The following is a 19,261-nucleotide window of genomic DNA, read 5'->3' on the forward strand; positions in this document are numbered from 1 at the left end:
TATTTGATCGGCAATCGGTTCATAATGACAACCCTGCAAACCCATGGTAAAATGGGACAGCAACACTGTCATTACAACAGTTTAAAATATTGGTAGTTAAAAGTAGTGCAGCGGCCGTAAATTAGAGGGAGTTTTTCACACCTTCAAACGGCAGAGCACAATGATGCCACCTCACATGATGTACATATATTTCTTTTTAATTCAGAATCATACTATGTAAAAACTATCGTACAATTTCGAAACTTCAAAAAATAAATCACTACTTTCATTTGTTTTTCTCTGCTCATGCTACCTGTGCCCCATTTTCTACTGCCTTTAATATAACTAAAACCATCAATTGATGTGAGTAGCGTCCATTTAAAGTAAAATGTAAACGAACATATTTCGGTCTGAAATGGACTTTGGAAAAAAACAACATCAAAAGCCTAATTCTTTATACAATATGCAGGCATTTTATTTCTAAGAATCTGGGGGAAAAAATGTGTCCTATTTACAATGATTTACGGTAGTTTCAAAACACTAGTTGTAATAACTCATAAACATGGTCTTGAAGAAACCATCCTACAATAAGCGCCTTGATAAGGTGGCATTTATATAAATACTCAAAATTCCATACATGAAGTGATGCACTAAGCAAACTTCTTACATTGACAGTCTCACCAGACTGTATATTGTAAGCTGTGGAAGACATCACCTTCTTGGATATAGTGCACAGTGACTTGAACATAGCCTGGAATTGTAAACAACAATAACATGTAGTGCATGAAATCTGTTGACTTTAAAGATAATTATTTTACACAGGCCTAGTGAACAATGATTGAAAAATAGATATTGAACTACTTCATTTCCAAATACTACAAGCTACAGTGTATCTCTAATGTTCAGCTTCACAGTGACATTTACTGCGTTCTTGAAGAACATGTGTCAACTTCATTGTAGAATTATGTGTCAACAGAATTCTTAAAGAACATAATTATACTGTGAAATCATAAATATTCGTAGGACATAAACTTTCGTGGATTTCATGTGTTGGCATATCCACGAATTTGAGATCCCAAAGAAATTCTGACCTTTAATTCTGAAATCATACTGTCTATGTTAAAGGATACCCTGTATTCACATGAACATACACGGTCAGGGTTGTACCTAATCATTGTTTATGTTACTATTAATATGTTTATATTATATATTCTTTAGCCTCAATGACCACAAATTAAAGTCAATTATTAGTACTTGCATTATGTTCGTTTGTATGACATTGCCAGAACATTAAAACAAGCTCATATCAACCTAGGTGATATTTTAAACAAATCATTAAAAGTTCATAAAAGATCAATATCATTTTATCAAGTCCCTTTTAGTTATAGTTAATTCAACTGATTCATTTAATAGGATATGCCACAATAAGCACAATAAAAATTAAGTTTTAAGTATTCAAAGTGAACTATTCAATTTGCCATTGTCCCCCATGTTTCACCTTTCTTCAGACCACTATTCCCACCTCCTAAGTCCTTCATGTTATTTTCACAATTTTTTTGTGTTCGACTTTGAAGTGTCAACAAGAGCTGTCACAGATACAGCGCGCTCAACTATTCCGCCGCTTTTCCGTGTAAGGATTGAAAAGTTTTGGCAAAACATTGATCACTGTAAAATTAGATTAGATTTCAATGCAATACATGATGTATTTGCCGAGATATTAACATAAATGTTGTTACATGCAAAATTTTAACCAAAAAAGTCCAATAATAAAGGGTCATTATTTGCAAAATACAGTTATCTAACTTGGTTATTCAATTACCTTGGGTGGTTGAATACCATTGTATAAAGTCTCAATGCAATACATAAAGTAGTTGCTGATGTATTAACCTATGTGCGAATATATGCAAAACCTTAACCAGAATTTCTAAGTCGCATAATAAAGGGGCAAAATTATATAATATGCCAGATGGAGTTATCTTTCCTGATTTATTAAGAAGGTTGAATGGTTGGGAGCCTGTGTATTAAGTTTCAATGCAATACATGATGTATTGGAATTTCTATGTCAAATAAAAAAGGGATATAATTTGAATTTAATGCAAACTAGAGTTATCTTACTTGGTTGTTTAAGTAGATTGGATAGTTGAGTACCATTGTACAAAGTCTCAGTGCAATACATTAAGTAGTTGCTGAGATATTAACCTATGTGTGCTTACACGCAAAACCTTATCCAGAATTTCCAAGTCAAATAATAAAGGCCCATAATTTGCATTAAATTCAAAAAAGTGTTATCTAAATTTATTAATTTAGTAGGTTAGACAGTTGGGAATACATATCTAAAGTTTCAATGCAATACATGATGTATTTGCTGAGATATTGACTAAAATGTGGTCACATGCAAAACCTTAACCAGAATTTTTGAGACATTATATTTAGGGCATTTATTTTCCAATAAATGCAAACTACAGTTATCTTGGTTAAATAATTAAGTTGGATGGTTGAGTACCATTTTAATAAGTCTCAATGCAATACATCAAGTAGTTGCTGAAATATTAACCTATGTGTGCTTACATGCAAAACCTTAACCAGAATTTCTAAGTCGAATAAAAAAAGGCAATTATTTGCATTTAATGCAAACTAGAGTTATCTAACTTGGTTAATTTAGTAGGTTGGATGGTTGAGTTCTATTGTATAAAGTCTTAATGCAATACATCAAGTACTTGCTTAGATATTAACCTATGTGTGCTTTACATGCAAAACCTTGACCAGAATTTCTAAGTCAAATAATAAAGGCCCCTTATTTGCATTAAATTTAAATAAGTGTTATCTAACTTCATTTATTTAGTAGGTTAGATAGTTGGGAATACATATCTTAAGTTTTAATGCAATACATGATGTATTTACTGATGTAATAAATTAATGCATAGACATTTTGACTCTGCAAAAGTGCATCTTTAATTGCTGTTTCATTCTCATAAACACTATGTATACATGTTAATCCACAAATAATATAATACAATGCAAATGTATGCAAGTAATCATTCATAGTTTATCTTGTGAAATAACGTTTATTCGAAGTATTTAACGATTTTAGGAATTCCTAAAGTTGTCATGGAACTGTCATTTCCGCCATTTTGAGACCAGGGAACTTGCAAGTGCGGCATGATACATCGGTTCATTTTCAGAACATGAATGTTATTTATAACTTTTAATGTAATTTAAAACTGTCTTACAATGTTATTTGTTAATAGCAAATCGTAATTCGACAGATGCATCACATGATGCATTACTCTGAACTGATATGTATTTGAACTATTTTGTAACATCCGCGCGTTCCTAACTCGGAAGTTATGAAAATTATTTTGATTGTGACTTTTGCAAATGAACCAAGGTCACAAAGCATTAAATTGATATTTCCATGATGACAGTTACTGCCCTTTGTTAATATTTGTATGTTGAACTCGATATTTATGCATAATATTGTTGTTGTTTGCTCGACCGAAGTACTGCCTTCTAAGGTTAGGAATTCCAAGCACCTATGCCATTGGCTGGTAATTTCCTAAAGACTTTTTAATTGGTCAGAATTCCTAATTCCTAAAATCCAAACCGACTGTCGAGTATATAAGGCGGCGCAATCTGGCAGTGGATATCTTATATTTTTGATCACTCAACCATTAACATTCTAACACGACAAGATCTTAGAAATCCTAAAATGGCAACGCCATATGTAATTCCAAAACTGGTAGGCACTATTTAAACACAAACTAAATATATTCTACAGTTACATTGCTATTTAAAAGCTAATATTATTTATTTACTGAGAAGATAAAACGCTGATTATAATTACGCAGACATGATAATAATGATTGTTTTGCTTCCAAAGAGACACTGCGTTGCACCGCTATGAACCCGTTAATTTATATGCATGTGTTTCATGTATATTTAAGTAAGGGAGCCATAAATTAGACGTCTTCGGAAATGAAAGTCTTTGTTGTTGTTTTTGACGAAATTGTTCCAACGGTCAATTAGAATAGAAGCCATCCTGACGAAGGCAAAATGTGTTACACTGAGATAATGACTTAAAGGTGCTTGCATGCAAAACCTTAACCAAGGTGTGACGCAGTCGCCGACACCAGGGTGAGTAGTATAGCTCTCCTTATTCTTCGAAAAGTCGAGCTAAAAATAATGTCTAACATCTTTAAGAACGTTTCTTAAGTAATAAAAGACACACTTTTTTATTGGTCATGTGTATGGTTAGAGTCCTTGCTGTCCAGCTTTACAGGGCTGTCCACAGCATTTTTATCTTTCTACAATCATTCACAAAATAAAGCATTAATTCAATACTTACAAGTACCAAACTGTTGTCCAAGTTCCTACTGAGTACCACAAGCTGGAACTTGAGAAGTATGGTCTTCAATGTGTCCCTGATGTCCAGCTTCACAGGACTGTCCACAGCATTCTTGAAGTGGGCCACAATCCACTGCCAAATGTGCGAAACCAGGCCATCTGGGGATAAATGTAGCAGCTCACATGTATATATACAATGATCGTTGCAGGTTATGCAGGTTGAAGTAGGCTTATTTGTTACCGTTCAACTGTTACTTATCATAAGAATATTATGAGAAAACTTTTTCAGCAGGGTTCCTACTGGTGCTATTGGTTGGCACCAATCTTTCAATTCTACTTATTGGGATGTCATATTTCTTTAATTTTTATTTTATGACAGTTGCCCCTTTGGGCATAAACAGCTTCATTATCGATTCTCAGTGATACAAGCAGCACTGCTGCATTAAGTCAAGCATGCTATTGTAGATCTTTGAGCTAATTACGGCCAGCTGTCATGGACTAGGGCGATTAGACATTTTTATTGTAGCAAATTTTCTGTGTAAACAAGGTAAGTGTTCATGCTATTTACACTTTCAATCTGGTTTTAAGAAAATAATGACAATAATTAAACATTTTGATCATGTGCTATGCTGTGTATATTTAACTTTTGAAACATATATATTCAAAAACCACTCACTTGAGTGTAAGTTTTAAACCTTTGTTACCACCAGGCAATGTTTCACACCAAATGTCTTAGCACTAGGCATTAGAGAAAAGAAAGTTGTCTCCCTCAAAAGAAAGAACTACTACAATAAATCACAACTCTTGGTACAAAGTTGTCTCCCTAAGAAAATACTTTTGAAGGGCTGCAACATTTTAAGGGCCATAATCCAGTCATGCATGGGCGGATCAGGCTGGTTTAAGAAAGGAACAGAGCTCTTATGGATACTAATGTATATGAATGATTACGATACAATCAAAACTTAAGACTGTATTGCATTCACAAGCCATTGTATACAAACGCACCGAAGACTGACACCGCGCTATCGCATAAGCTCTTGTAGCCTTTGCCCAATAGAGCTAAATATAACAAGAGGCCCAAAAGGGCCTATGCTCTACTGGCATGGCTTTTGTGGTCATATCAATCCAGAGCATGTATGTATGGGTAAAAGGCAACAGACATATACTTCATGTTTTGTGTTTGGGTTACCTGAAAACGTAGCACGTTCAACATCTGAGCCCAGAAAGTATTGTAAGCAGATTAGTTGCATAAACTATTTTAATATGTGCCAAGTAAAAGTCATCTGACAAAAAAAAAATGCTTTCAAAACTGTACTCATAGTAAAAATTTCTGTAGTTTTAAAAGTTAAAAAAAGTTGGTCAAAAGGTCAAAGTCAAGAGCATCCTAGGACAACATTGATCAATTTGAACAAACATTCACAATCAATTGTGCTGAGATGGATGCACGAACACACAAAAAGATTTTCAAACCTTTCCAGATTTATGTTTAACCAAACCTGTGAACCCTGGGTGTGGCCAGTAATGACACCAGGTGCATAACTTAAACATTCACAACCAATTTTGTTAAGATGAATGCGCAAACTACAGAACTTAAAGCTAAAAAATGGCCTTTGGGCTTTCAACAAGAACAAGGCAGAGTAATTCACAAAATCAACTGCAGAAGCAAAAAGCAAATTGTCTCTCAAAATCCTAGACTTGCAAATTGTCTCCCTTAACTCTAGACTTGAATTTACATGTACATGTAAACTTGGCTAAAAATAGAATTCGCTCATGCAGACCTGGCTAAAAATAGAAAGCATTTCTTTAAAACTTTCATGGCCCATAATCTAGGCATTTATGGGCAGATCTGGCTGGTTTTCGAAAGGAACCGAGCTCTAATGGATATCTAGATACTGTACAAGTTTCATCGAGATACAATCAAAACTGAAGACTGTATCGTGTTCACAAGCAATTGATTACAGACGCACGAACGCACGGACGCACATACTACATACACATTACCATCGCATAAGCTCTTCTGGCCTTTGGCCAGTAGAGCTAAACAAGAGCACCGCGAAACGGAGCATTATACGCCCGAAGAAGATTCGGCTTGAGGTCCTTTAAATGTAGTGATGATTTGTATAAAGTTATTTGAAAATCGATTTATTAGTTACCAAGTTATGGCCCGGACACGGAATTGCTAACAGGCGAGTAACAAAGATGTGGCCCCGACACAGAATTGCTAAAGCCCCCCATGGTGATTCTAGTCTTTGAGGTATGGACCTGGAAATTGCGCGCGACACATCCTTTTAATGTAGTGATGATTTGTATAAAGTTATTTGAAAATCGCTTTATTGGTTACCAAGTTATGGCCTGGACACGGAATTGCTAACGGACGGACAGACGGACAGACAGACAGACAGACGGACAGACGATGGAGGCCATAACATAATATGACCCTTCGGGCGTATAAAAAGGAATAGTATCATGTAAGAAGATAAAAAAATAATTGCGATGGACCTTATACTATTAATGTTTATTCATAATGATCTATGGCACAATGCAACGAGTGATAATGGTAAGTAAAAAATAACAGCATTGTGGTTTTCATTCAATAATGTTCACTCATAAAGAAAGAATGGCAATTCTTTAACATGATGCCATGAAGCTTGCTCCACCTTGTCAATAGTACCCCAACCACAACTAGAGCTGTCACAGGAGTGAAGAATATCCCCAAATGCCGCCTGGACACAGGAATGGCAAACCATTCCTCTGAAAAGAGGCCATAACTCCAAGGTTACTGCACACTGCATCTTCTTTTATCATGCATGTATTGTTTTATTTAAATCTGTTGAGTAATTTAGAAGTTACACTGCTGACAAGAAAAACTAGCTGATGCTTTAGCTGATCTCTTCTGGAATAAGACATCTAGAGCATTCACGAGCTTTTCTTCCAACACGATCATCATCAAATTTTACAAGTACATATTTGGGCTTGAATTCATCCTTATCTACCTGGGAATAAATCCCGGGACTGTTCCTGTAGCCGAATTAACAAGTCCATCTGACAGGTCAATATTTGTAGTAAGCACTACTGTGGCAAATATGCCATACTTAAGTTCTGCTGGTATTCCACTGGCACCTGGTTCAAATGAAGCATGCTGGATTTGTTTTGTTTGTTCATCTTTCCAAGTGTCAATTACTTTTAAGGTAAATATTTGCTCATTTAGTTTTTGAAGGATCTATCGAACTTGACCTGTATCTTCTGATGTTACACCTGTGTACCAAAAAATGTTCAAATCTGTCAAGCCTTTCATGAGCTATCGTCCAAACATTTTTTCTATTTTTAGTAACAGTGACCTTGACCCCACCAGCCCCAATATCGAACTAGAGCTGTATCTTCTGATGTTACACCTGTGTACCAAAAATTGTTCAAATCCGTTCAGCCTTTCATGAGTTATCGTCCAGAAACCGTTTTTCTTTTTTTAGTAACAGTGACCTTTACCTTGGCCCCACCAGCCCCAATATCGAACTTGACCTGTATCTTCTGATGTTACACCTGTGTACCAAAAATTTTTCAAATCTGTCAAGCCTTTCATGAGTTATCGTCCGGAAACCATGAAAAACGACCGACCGACCGACCGACCGACAAGCTCATTAACTTGATCTGTATCTTCTGATGTTACACCTGTGTACCAAAAATTGTTCAAATCTGTCAAGCCTTTCATGAGTTATCATCCGGAAACTGTTTTTCTTTTTTTAGTTGCAGTGACCTTGACCTTGGCCCCACCAGCCCCAATATTGAACTTGACCTGTATCTTCTGATGTTACACCTGTGTACCAAAAAAATTTCAAATCTGTCAAGCCTTTCATGAGTTATCGTCCGGAAACCGTTTTTCTATTTTTAGTAACAGTGACCTTGACCTTGGCCCCACCAGCCCCAATATCGAACTTGACCTGTATCTTCTGATGTTACACCTGTGTACCAAAAATTTTTCAAATCTGTCTAGCCTTTCACGAGTTATCGTCCGGAAACCATGAAAACCGACAGACCGACCGACCGACAAGCTCACTCCTATATACCCCCTCAAACTTTGTTTGTGGAGGTATAATTATTAATTGACAATATATAACCTCTTTTCAGGTTAATTGAATGGCTGCAGACAACAAGTGTCATGTAAGTTGCAAGTAAACTTTAATATCAAAAGTAATCTTTCATATCTCGTGTTCATTATTTTCTACTGACCTGGGCAGCTGGCACCCTGACTGTTGAAGAGTTCTGTTGCCATCGATATCAATATGGAAGAATGTTTAATGAAGAAGGACGGACCTGTCACAACCTCATGCTGTAGAGCATCTGAAATGCCATACCACGGTTATGTATATAACAGAGATGCTTCCAATGAAAATAGATTTTTGAACTTGAAGTTGATGTTCCCAAAAAATACTATCATATATACCAGTTATACTTATAGCAACACTTTCACTAAATATTATATTACAACAACAGGCCATCCATGATGGCCCTAAATAGCTCACCTGAGAAAAAAAGAGAGTTTAACCATTGTAATCAATATTGCTTGATATTTGTTCTCAAAGATTATTGAAAAACATACTGGTCAAACATGTTGCCTGGATATTCACTGACAGGACTTGCTACAGTTGCCTGCACACTGACAGGACTTGTCACAGTTTCCTGCACACTGACAGGACTTGGTGATTGACTGCACACTGACAGGTTTTTGTTCAGTTGCCTGCACACTGACAGGACTTGATGATTGCCTGCACACTGACAGAATTTGATTCTCATACCTGCACCCTGACAGGACTTTGTTCAGTTGCCTGCACACTGACCGGACTTGATAATTGACTGCACACTGACAGCACTTGGTACAGATACCTGCACACTGACAGGACTTTTTTTAGACAGACTCACGAATGGACGCCTGACAAAGACTGATCACAATAGCTCACTTTGTTCTCTGGTGAGCTAATAAAAATATCACTGAATCCAATTAGAGTGATTTTGTTCCATTAAATAAATATCTGACAAAATCCTTCTCTTATATATCTAGTGCTAAGGCTTACATGTACATACTTTGAGTAGAAGAATAAACAAGAGGCCCAAAAGGGTCTATGCTCTACTGGCTGGGTTTGTGTGGTCAACATCACTGTTTTCGAAAAGAACCAACATCTTAAGGAAATCTGAATACTGTACAAGTTTCATCCAGAAACAATCAAAACTGAAGACTGTATCATGTTCGCAAGCATTTTTTACACAATAGCATTTTTTTATACTATCAAGGCCCATAATCTAGGCATGCATGGGCAGATCTAGCTGGTTTTCGAAAAGAACCGAGCTCTAATGGATATGTAGATACTGTACAAGTTTCATCAAAATACAATCAAAACTGAAGGCTGTATCATGTTAACAAGGAATTGTTTACAGGTGCACTGATTTTTTATACTATCAAGGCCCATAATCTAGGCATGCATGGGCAGACTGGCTGGGTTTCGAAAGGAACCGAGCTCTAATGGATATGTAGATACTGTACAAGTTTCATCGAGATACAATCAAAACTGAAGGCTGTATCGTGTTAACAAGAAATTGTTTTCAGACGCATGGACGCACATACTAAGTACACATTACCATCGCATAAGCTCCTCTGGCCTTTGGCCAGTAGAGCTAAATAAAGCATTTATTACCCAGTTCTGTCTGAAAAGCCTCATTCCCTGGATTACCAAAGAAGTGAGCGAGTGCTTCAATTCCTAGCAACTGTAACCGTGAAAACACAGGCAGGTGGGTGTGGCCAGGACTGGTCAACTTGAGATGAGGCGTGGCTGGGCTTCCTCCGTTTGGCAACATTTCTGAGAAAAACAATTGTTTTCTTGAGTTTACACTGAAACTAAAGATATCCGCCATGTGTCATGGTACTGACTCACACAGCTCAGGGAGTATTTGATTTATCCAAGCTGGTTAGCTCAGTTATAGAACATCTGACTTGCAAGCAAAGGATCCTCGGTTCAATCCTCAGGCAGGTCAAATACATGTCGAGCCCATTGAAGGAGCTTTTGGCATATTGCTCTTCCATGCAATTGCAACAAGAATAACATGGTGTTAAATACTAAATGTGGAACCTGTGACACTACACCTTATTATGGTGAAGATTTTTAAAAAATCTTTTAAATGCACATGATCAAACGGGCAATTCTCATGCTAACTTGCTGCCTATTTCTCAAATATTTTTGACAATTATAAGAAAGAACAAGAGGGGCCAACTATCACAAATTAAACACATCCTATTTTAGGACATTAAATAGTGTGGTGATAACTGGCTGTATGTTAGCCAAATTTACTGAGTGGACCAAGACATTCTGCCCATAAACATGTGGTGTAAATCTGGTGATGATCAGACAAAGGCTTCTAAAGTTATTGATCTGACAAGACCAATTTCTGGTATATTCTATATTTAAAGGGCAATTACTCCACTCCTAAAATATAACTTTTAGTGCTCACAGGGTTAAATATAAAACGATCTTACACTGAAACAAACAATCATCCTCAATAAACTTTTTCAGGAGGGGAAAGGTGACAAATTTCAGCTCTAAAATGTGCCAAAAAAACACTGTTCACTGATTTTATCTCAAACTAATTTATGATGGCGCCCAGCCCCTTGTTTTCTGGCCCCTAGTGTTGTATACTGATGTATTTCCCTCCAACTTACTTGGTGTGGAGCACTCCCCCTAGCATTATTCTGATGTATTATTACCTCCAACTTACTGGGTGTGGAGCCCTCCCCCTCCCCTTATTCTGATGTACTATTCCCTCCAACTTACTGGGTGTGGAGCCCTCCCCTTACTGTTATAATGGTGTATTTTTTCCTCCAACTTACTGGATGTGGAGCCCGGCCACTACTGTTATACTGATGTATTATTTCCTCCAACTTACTGGGTGTGGAGCCCTCCCCTTACTGTTATAATGATGTATTTTTTCCTCCAACTTACTGGGTGTGGAGCCCGGCCCCTACTGTTATACTGATGTTTTATTCCCTCCAACTTACTGGGTGTGGAGCCCGGCCCCTACTGTTATACTGATGTATTATTTCCTCCAACTTACTGGGTGTGGAGCCCGGCCCCTACTGTTATACTGATGTATTATTTCCTCCAACTTACTGGGTGTGGAGCCCTCCCCTTACTGTTATAATGGTGTATTTTTTCCTCCAACTTACTGGATGTGGAGCCCGGCCCCTACTGTTATACTGATGTATTATTTCCTCCAACTTACTGGGTGTGGAGCCCGGCCCCTACTGTTATACTGATGTATTATTTCCTCCAACTAACTGGGTCTGGAGCCCGGCCCCTACTGTTATTCTGATGTATTATTCCCTCCAACTTACTGGGTGTGGACCCCTCCCCCTACTGTTATTCTGATGTATTATTCCCTCCAACTTACTGGGTGGGTAGCCCGGCCCCTACTGTTATTCTGATGAATTATTCCCTCCAACTTACTGGGTGTGTAGCCCGGCCCCTTGTGTTATTCTGATGTATTATTTCCTCCAACTTACTGGGTGTGGAGCCCGGCCCCTACTGTTATACTGATGTATTATTCCCTCCAACTTACTGGGTGTGGAGCCTGACCCCTACTGTTATTCTGATGTTTTATTCCCTCCAACTTACTGGGTGTGTAGCCCGGCCCCTTGAGTTATTCTGATGTATTATTCCCTCCAACTTACTGGGTGTGGAGCCCGGCCCCTACTGTTATACTGATGTATTATTTCCTCCAACTTACTGGGTGCGAAGCCCGGCCCCTACTGTTATTCTGATGTTTTATTCCCTCCAACTTACTGGTTGCGAAGCCCGGCCCCTACTGTTATTCTGATGTTTTATTCCCTCCAACTTACTGGGTGCAGAGCCTGACCCCTACTGTTATACTGATGTTTTATTCCCTCCAACTTTCTGGGTGCAGAGCCTGACCCCTACTGTTATACTGATGTTTTATTCCCTCCAACTTTCTGGGTGTGGAGCCAGGCCCCTACTCTTATACTGATGTTTTATTCCCTCCAACTTACTGGGTGTGGAGCCCGGCCCCTACTGTTATTCTGATGTATTATTCCCTCCAACTTACTGGGTGCGGAGCCCGGCCCCTACTGTTATACTGATGTATTATTCCCTCCAACTTACTGGGTGTTGAGCACAGCCCCTACTGTTATACTGATGTTTTATTCCCTCCAACTTACTGGGTGCTGAGCCCAGCCCCTACTGTTATACTGATGTTTTATTCCCTCCAACTTATTGGGTGCGGAGCCCGGCCCCTACTGTTATTCTGAGGTATTTTTCCCTCCAACTTACTGGGTGTGTAGCCTGGCCCCTATAGTTATTCGGATATATTATTCCCTCCAACTTATGGGTGCGGAGCCTAGCCCCTACAGTTATACTGATGTATTTATTCCCTCCAACTTACTGGGTGCGAAGCCTGCCCCTACTGTTATTCTGATGTATTATTCCCTCCAACTTACTGGGTGTGGAGCCCTCCCCCTACTGTTATTCTGATGTATTATTCCCTCCAACTTACTGGGTGTGGAGCCCGGCCCCTACTGTTATACTGATGTTTTATTCCCTCCAACTTACTGGGTGCGAAGCCTGCCCCTACTGTTATTCTGATGTATTATTCCCTCCAACTAACTGGGTCTGGAGCCCTCCCCCTACTGTTATTCTGATGTATTATTCCCTCCAACTTACTAGGTGTGGAGCCCTCCCCCTACTGTTATTCTGATGTATTATTCCCTCCAACTTACTGGGTGTGGAGCCTGGCCCCTACTGTTATTCTGATGTATTATTCCCTCCAACTTACTGGGTGTGGAGCCCTCCCCCTACTGTTATTCTGATGTATTATTCCCTCCAACTTACTGGGTGTGGAGCCCGGCCCCTACTGTTATACTGATGTTTTATTCCCTCCAACTTACTGGGTGCGAAGCCTGCCCCTACTGTTATTCTGATGTATTATTCCCTCCAACTAACTGGGTCTGAAGCCCTCCCCCTACTGTTATTCTGATGTATTATTCCCTCCAACTTACTAGGTGTGGAGCCCTCCCCCTATTGTTATTCTGATGTATTATTCCCTCCAACTTACTGGGTGTGTAGCCTGGCCCCTACTGTTATTCTGATGTATTATTCCCTCCAACTAACTGGGTGCGGAGCCCGCCGCTTCTGTAATTCTGATGAATTTATTGTCTCCAACTTATTGGGTGTGGAGCCCGTCCCCTACTGTTATTCTGATGTATTATTCCCTCCAACTTACTGGGTGTGGAGCCCGGCCCCTACTGTTATTCTGATGTATTATTCCCTCCAACTTACTGGGTGTGGAGCCCTCCCCCTACTGTTATTCTGATGTATTATTCCCTCCAACTTACTGGGTGTGTAGCCCGGCCCCTACTGTTATACTGATGTATTATTCCCTCCAACTTACTGGGTGTGGAGCCCGGCCCCTACTGTTATGCTGATGTATTATTCCCTCTAACTTACTGGGTGTGTAGCCTGGCCCCTACTGTTATACTGATGTATTATTCCCTCCAACTTACTGGGTGTGGAGCCCGGCCCCTACTGTTATGCTGATGTTTTATTCCCTCCAACTTACTGGGTGTTGAGCCCAGCCCCTACTGTTATACTGATGTTTTATTCCCTCCAACTTACTGGGTGCGAAGCCTGCCCCTACTGTTATTCTGATGTATTATTCCCTCCAACTTACTGGGTGTTGAGCCCAGCCCCTACTGTTATTCTGATGTTTTATTCCCTCCAACTTACTGGGTGTTGAGCCCGGCCCCTACTGTTATTCTGATGTATTATTCCCTCCAACTTACTGGGTGTGGAGCCCGGCCCCTACTGTTATACTGATGTATTATTCCCTCCAACTTACTGGGTGTGGAGCCCGGCCCCTACTGTTATTCTGAGGTATTATTCCCTCCAACTTACTGGGTGTGGAGCCCGGCCCCTACTGTTATACTGATGTATTATTCCCTCCAACTTACTGGGTGTGGAGCCCGGCCCCTACTGTTATTCTGATGTATTATTCCCTCCAACTTACTGGGTGTGGAGCCCGGCCCCTACTGTTATTCTGATGTATTATTCCCTCCAACTTACTGGGTGTTGAGCACAGCCCCTACTGTTATTCTGATGTTTTATTCCCTCCAACTTACTGGGTGTTGAGCACAGCCCCTACTGTTATACTGATGTTTTATTCCCTCCAACTTACTGGGTGCGAAGCCTGCCCCTACTGTTATTCTGATGTATTATTCCCTCCAACTTACTGGGTGTGGAGCCCTCCCCCTACTGTTATTCTGATGTATTATTCCCTCCAACTTACTGGGTGTGTAGCCTGGCCCCTACTGTTATTCTGATGTATTATTCCCTCCAACTTACTGGGTGTGGAGCCCTCCCCCTACTGTTATTCTGATGTATTATTCCCTCCAACTTACTGGGTGTGGAGCCCGGCCCCTACTGTTATACTGATGTTTTATTCCCTCCAACTTACTGGGTGCGAAGCCTGCCCCTACTGTTATTCTGATGTATTATTCCCTCCAACTTACTGGGTCTGAAGCCCTCCCCCTACTGTTATTCTGATGTATTATTCCCTCCAACTTACTAGGTGTGGAGCCCTCCCCCTACTGTTATTCTGATGTATTATTCCCTCCAACTTACTGGGTGTGTAGCCTGGCCCCTACTGTTATTCTGATGTATTATTCCCTCCAACTAACTGGGTGCGGAGCCCGCCGCTTCTGTAATCCTGATGAATTTATTGTCTCCAACTTACTGGGTGTGGAGCCCGTCCCCTACTGTTATTCTGATGTATTATTCCCTCCAACTTACTGGGTGTGGAGCCCGGCCCCTACTGTTATGCTGATGTTTTATTCCCTCCAACTTACTGGGTGTTGAGCCCAGCCCCTACTGTTATACTGATGTTTTATTCCCTCCAACTTACTGGGTGCGAAGCCCGCCCCTACTGTTATTCTGATGTATTATTCCCTCCAACTTACTGGGTGTTGAGCCCAGCCCCTACTGTTATTCTGATGTATTATTCCCTCCAACTTACTGGGTGTTGAGCACAGCCCCTACTGTTATACTGATGTTTTATTCCCTCCAACTTACTGGGTGCGAAGCCTGCCCCTACTGTTATTCTGATGTATTATTCCCTCCAACTTACTGGGTGTGGAGCCCAGCCCCTACTGTTATTCTGATGTATTATTTCCTCCAACTTACTGGGTGCGAAGCCTGCCCCTACTGTTATTCTGATGTATTATTCCCTCCAACTTACTGGGTGTGGAGCCCGGCCCCTACTGTTATTCTGATGTATTATTCCCTCCAACTTACTGGGTGTTGAGCCCGGCCCCTACTGTTATTCTGATGTATTATTCCCTCCAACTTACTGGGTGTTGAGCCCGGCCCCTACCGTTATTCTGATGTACTATTTCGTCCATTTTAACTGGGTGTGGAGCCCTCCCCCTAGTGTTTTACTGATGTTTTATCCCTCCAACTTACTGGGTGTGGAGCCCTCCCCCTACTGTTATTCTGATGTATTATTCCCTCCAACTTACTGGGTGTGGAGCCCGGCCCCTTTTGTGCTACTGTGGTGCCTCCAATACAAAACCGTAGAAATGGAACACCAACCTGCATGTATACAAACATTGACATTTTAAGGAATAAACACTACAGAGTTCTTTCTGCTCATAATATTATTAAATGGCAGTTTTATTTATTTCACCCCTGATAATACTGCCATGTATACTAAATATACATAATGAGATTAGCATCAGTTGACTCATGACAACATTCCCTTCCTTCCCATAAAATTTAAATTATTTATTGCAAATTATGTACACAGAGATGATAATTTAATGCAAAATTGAGTGCATGTCAACTTGTGTCTTTTTAACACTTTTTAATGCAATTGTTGGACATAATTAAACATGTCCAGGTGTGTTTTCTCGCACTGAGGGAAAGCTGCCCTAGCCCTTTTCAAAAACAAAAAAAGTGAGTATTTTATTACAATATAGGGGGAAAAGGAAGATTTTTCACAAAAAATGGAAATCCAGACTGTTTGCAACTTATTTTCTTTGTTCTTCACCCGATGTTTTTTATTTGTGTATTATTAAAAGGGGTTTGGTGAATCTAATAAGAGATATTTTTTTTTATTTCTGATATTTGATTTAGAAATATGTTATTTTTGTAGTTAAAGTAAACTTTTCCAATGGAAATCCCATGGAAAATGGCCTTCCCATTGGAAAATGGCTTTTATTAAGCTTTTCACATTAGGAAATTGGCTCCATTTAAATTGTGGGAGAAAATGAAACATAATTTTTTAAAAAGAAAAAGACTAATTAGTAATATTTTTCAATAACTAAGTGTTAAATAATAAATTCATTAAAAATGAAGAACCGATAGATTCATTTAAGGCATTTTTATGCGAATCCTTCCCATGAGTGAATCTTTCCAATTGGAGGAAATTGCTGCGTTTTTGCATCAATCTAAAAACTAAAGATTCGCATGCCTGGATACATGCATATGTGCCAGTTGCTGTATTCAAATCATGAAATCAGTCCAAATAATCTACATACATTTCTTCATTTCAAAGAACATTCAAAATTAACATACCATATCAAAATAAGTTGAAAACTTGTTGCCAAGCAACCAGATAAAATGCCACCACACTTTGAGTTTCGCCATGGCAACTGGTTCTGTTTTGGTGTTGTTATGGTTGAATACCTGCATACAAAGCTTGATTCTCTTCGGGTCATGTATCACAGCTGTTAACAGAATAGTAATTGATTTGTAGCTTAAATCAGATCTTAAGACCGTCCTAAGGAATTACCTCCTTAGTTAAAAAAAATAAATATACTGACATCAAGTCCTTTGTGCATTTGTTCAGCTAGTGTTAACATGTGACAAGTAAATTACTCGAATAGTTTTACAGTTATGAATATTTATATCAGGATGTTTCAGCCTTATGTTATCATATAACTTGTCATGTAAATCTCTCCTTCCAGCGATAATCGGCCCACCACTATAATACATTTGAATAAAGAAAAACAGACAAGCTAAAAATCATATCAATGATGTTCAGGTGTGGGTTTATTGAAAATACTGTTAAATTAGTATTACATACGAACAGAAGTTCTACAAACAGACCATTCTGATATTTTCTAAAAAAAACATACAGCCATGACAAACCTTGACTGAGGCTGAAATTATCAATGAGATGTTGCCATGCATGGAATGCAGCCACCTTCACGTCCGGACTGATACACTTGAAGCCGAGTTCCACAACAGGCAGTAGTTCATTCAACTGGGAGGATGAATGCAGCTCCTAGAAAACAGGGGTTCTCACAGTTGGTAATTGTCATTCATGCAAAATAGCTGGAGGTCTGATTCATGCCTTAACCCTTATAGTGCATGTATACAATTTTGGCTGACATAGCCCATTAGCAGATGTTGCCGCATCTGGCCGACCCTATCCACTACTGGATGTAAACGCTTCGCCCGCATATCTCCATAGGGTCATTTCAATATTTCAATTTTGCATCTTCTTTTGTAAACAATATCCCAGATGTTTATAAAACTAAAGCTTAACTGTTTGGTTATCGATTTTTTCTTGAAAATCGTCTGCTAAAATTAGAAGGCGATAATTTATACTGCCAATTGCAGGTGTGATATCCCACTGTGACGTAATAAGACCACGAGGCCGAGTACTGTATGAGAAGTCCCCAAATGCATTGATGCGTAAATCATTAAATATATTATGTCAGTTCAACTTAACATTAAAATCAATAAAGATTATAATTATTTGAAGATAATATTTTGTTTACAAACAATAGAAACAATAAGTAGCTGAGAAAATGATGAGTAAATTTTCTGTGGAGCTGATTGATGCCCAGCATGGTTCTGGCCGTAAAATAGGTCAGGTAAACACATTTATGCAAGCGTTTGGTAATCTAGATACATTATACATACTGGAAAAACATTTATCAGCTTTTTTTTTGTAAACATTTTATGAGGGGGTAATAAAGTTAAACAGACACCCTGGACTGGATCTCTCAGCTTGATGACACCGGATATTCCTGCCATATTTCTGTGAATTATACACAAGAATATCTTTTTAATCCAGATGGGTCTTTTTTATGATAGGGGTAATAAAATTTAGATCGATCCCAGCATTTTTTTACCCTTTGATTAAAAGTGACACTCTTATTCAAAATCAATACATTCAGTGATTCACACGTATAACAAACATCAAATTTGATTGATAAACCTAAGGTCAAGGTCACACTTATGTTTTCACAATGGAATGTTGCATATAAGGACATAGAGTACCTTTAAGGTCATACTGCTGTAATAATTTGCTCTTTTTTTGATCCCCCTGAAATGCCTATACAAATAAGGACTGCTTATCAGTAAGTTGGCTATTGACTGGGAGGTGTAATCTGGCCACTTGCCTATGTGCTAATGGGTTAAGCAAGATAAAGGGGCTAAGATCTATTTTGAAATTGTTTCATTCATTTATTTTGATTTTAAGGTACTTCCAACAGTTTTTGTAGCATGTGTTCTTGGATAATTTTAGTGAGCAATTATTGCAATTTCTCCCATTGCTCACTGTTTGTGAATTTTGTGCCTTTTTGCTTTTGTTGCTTAATGAATAACAGCATTGTCGTCACCGCTGTCAACTATGGTGTACCTGTACCGTATCAATTCTTTCCACCGATACCTACGCACTTGTCTTCAAGCATTCATGTGACCCGCATTAGTTTGGTTAACGCTTTTTCAATCTGCATTTAATAAGCATCTATAATATCAAAATCATTTTTAAAACCTTACAAAGTATCATCTTTACAATTACATTTCACCAAAAAATTATAAGTATTTGGTATAGGATTCACACAATCTTTGTTATTTTTCAAATTATTATACTTAAG

The 19,261-nt window shown here is 38.8% G+C and overlaps 1 protein-coding gene across 2 annotated transcripts in view; it reads right to left on the minus strand.

Moving 5' to 3' along the window:
- The window catches only part of LOC128229427 (telomere-associated protein RIF1-like), a 238,016-nt gene that overhangs the window by 153,271 nt on the left and 65,484 nt on the right, over positions 1 to 19,261 (minus strand). For both annotated transcript variants that reach the window (XM_052941345.1, XM_052941344.1), the window contains exons 8-14: positions 17,523 to 17,658; positions 16,947 to 17,098; positions 15,890 to 15,962; positions 10,008 to 10,169; positions 8,548 to 8,658; positions 4,325 to 4,482; positions 647 to 730 (exon numbers count right to left, since the gene is read on the minus strand). In XM_052941345.1, the coding sequence (XP_052797305.1) occupies positions 647 to 730; positions 4,325 to 4,482; positions 8,548 to 8,658; positions 10,008 to 10,169; positions 15,890 to 15,962; positions 16,947 to 17,098; positions 17,523 to 17,658 (876 nt within the window). The remainder of the gene's footprint in view (positions 1 to 646; positions 731 to 4,324; positions 4,483 to 8,547; positions 8,659 to 10,007; positions 10,170 to 15,889; positions 15,963 to 16,946; positions 17,099 to 17,522; positions 17,659 to 19,261) is intronic.

Source organism: Mya arenaria, chromosome 1 (genome assembly GCF_026914265.1).
Source record: "Mya arenaria isolate MELC-2E11 chromosome 1, ASM2691426v1".
In the NCBI taxonomy this organism is placed as follows: Eukaryota; Metazoa; Mollusca; class Bivalvia; order Myida; family Myidae; genus Mya; species Mya arenaria.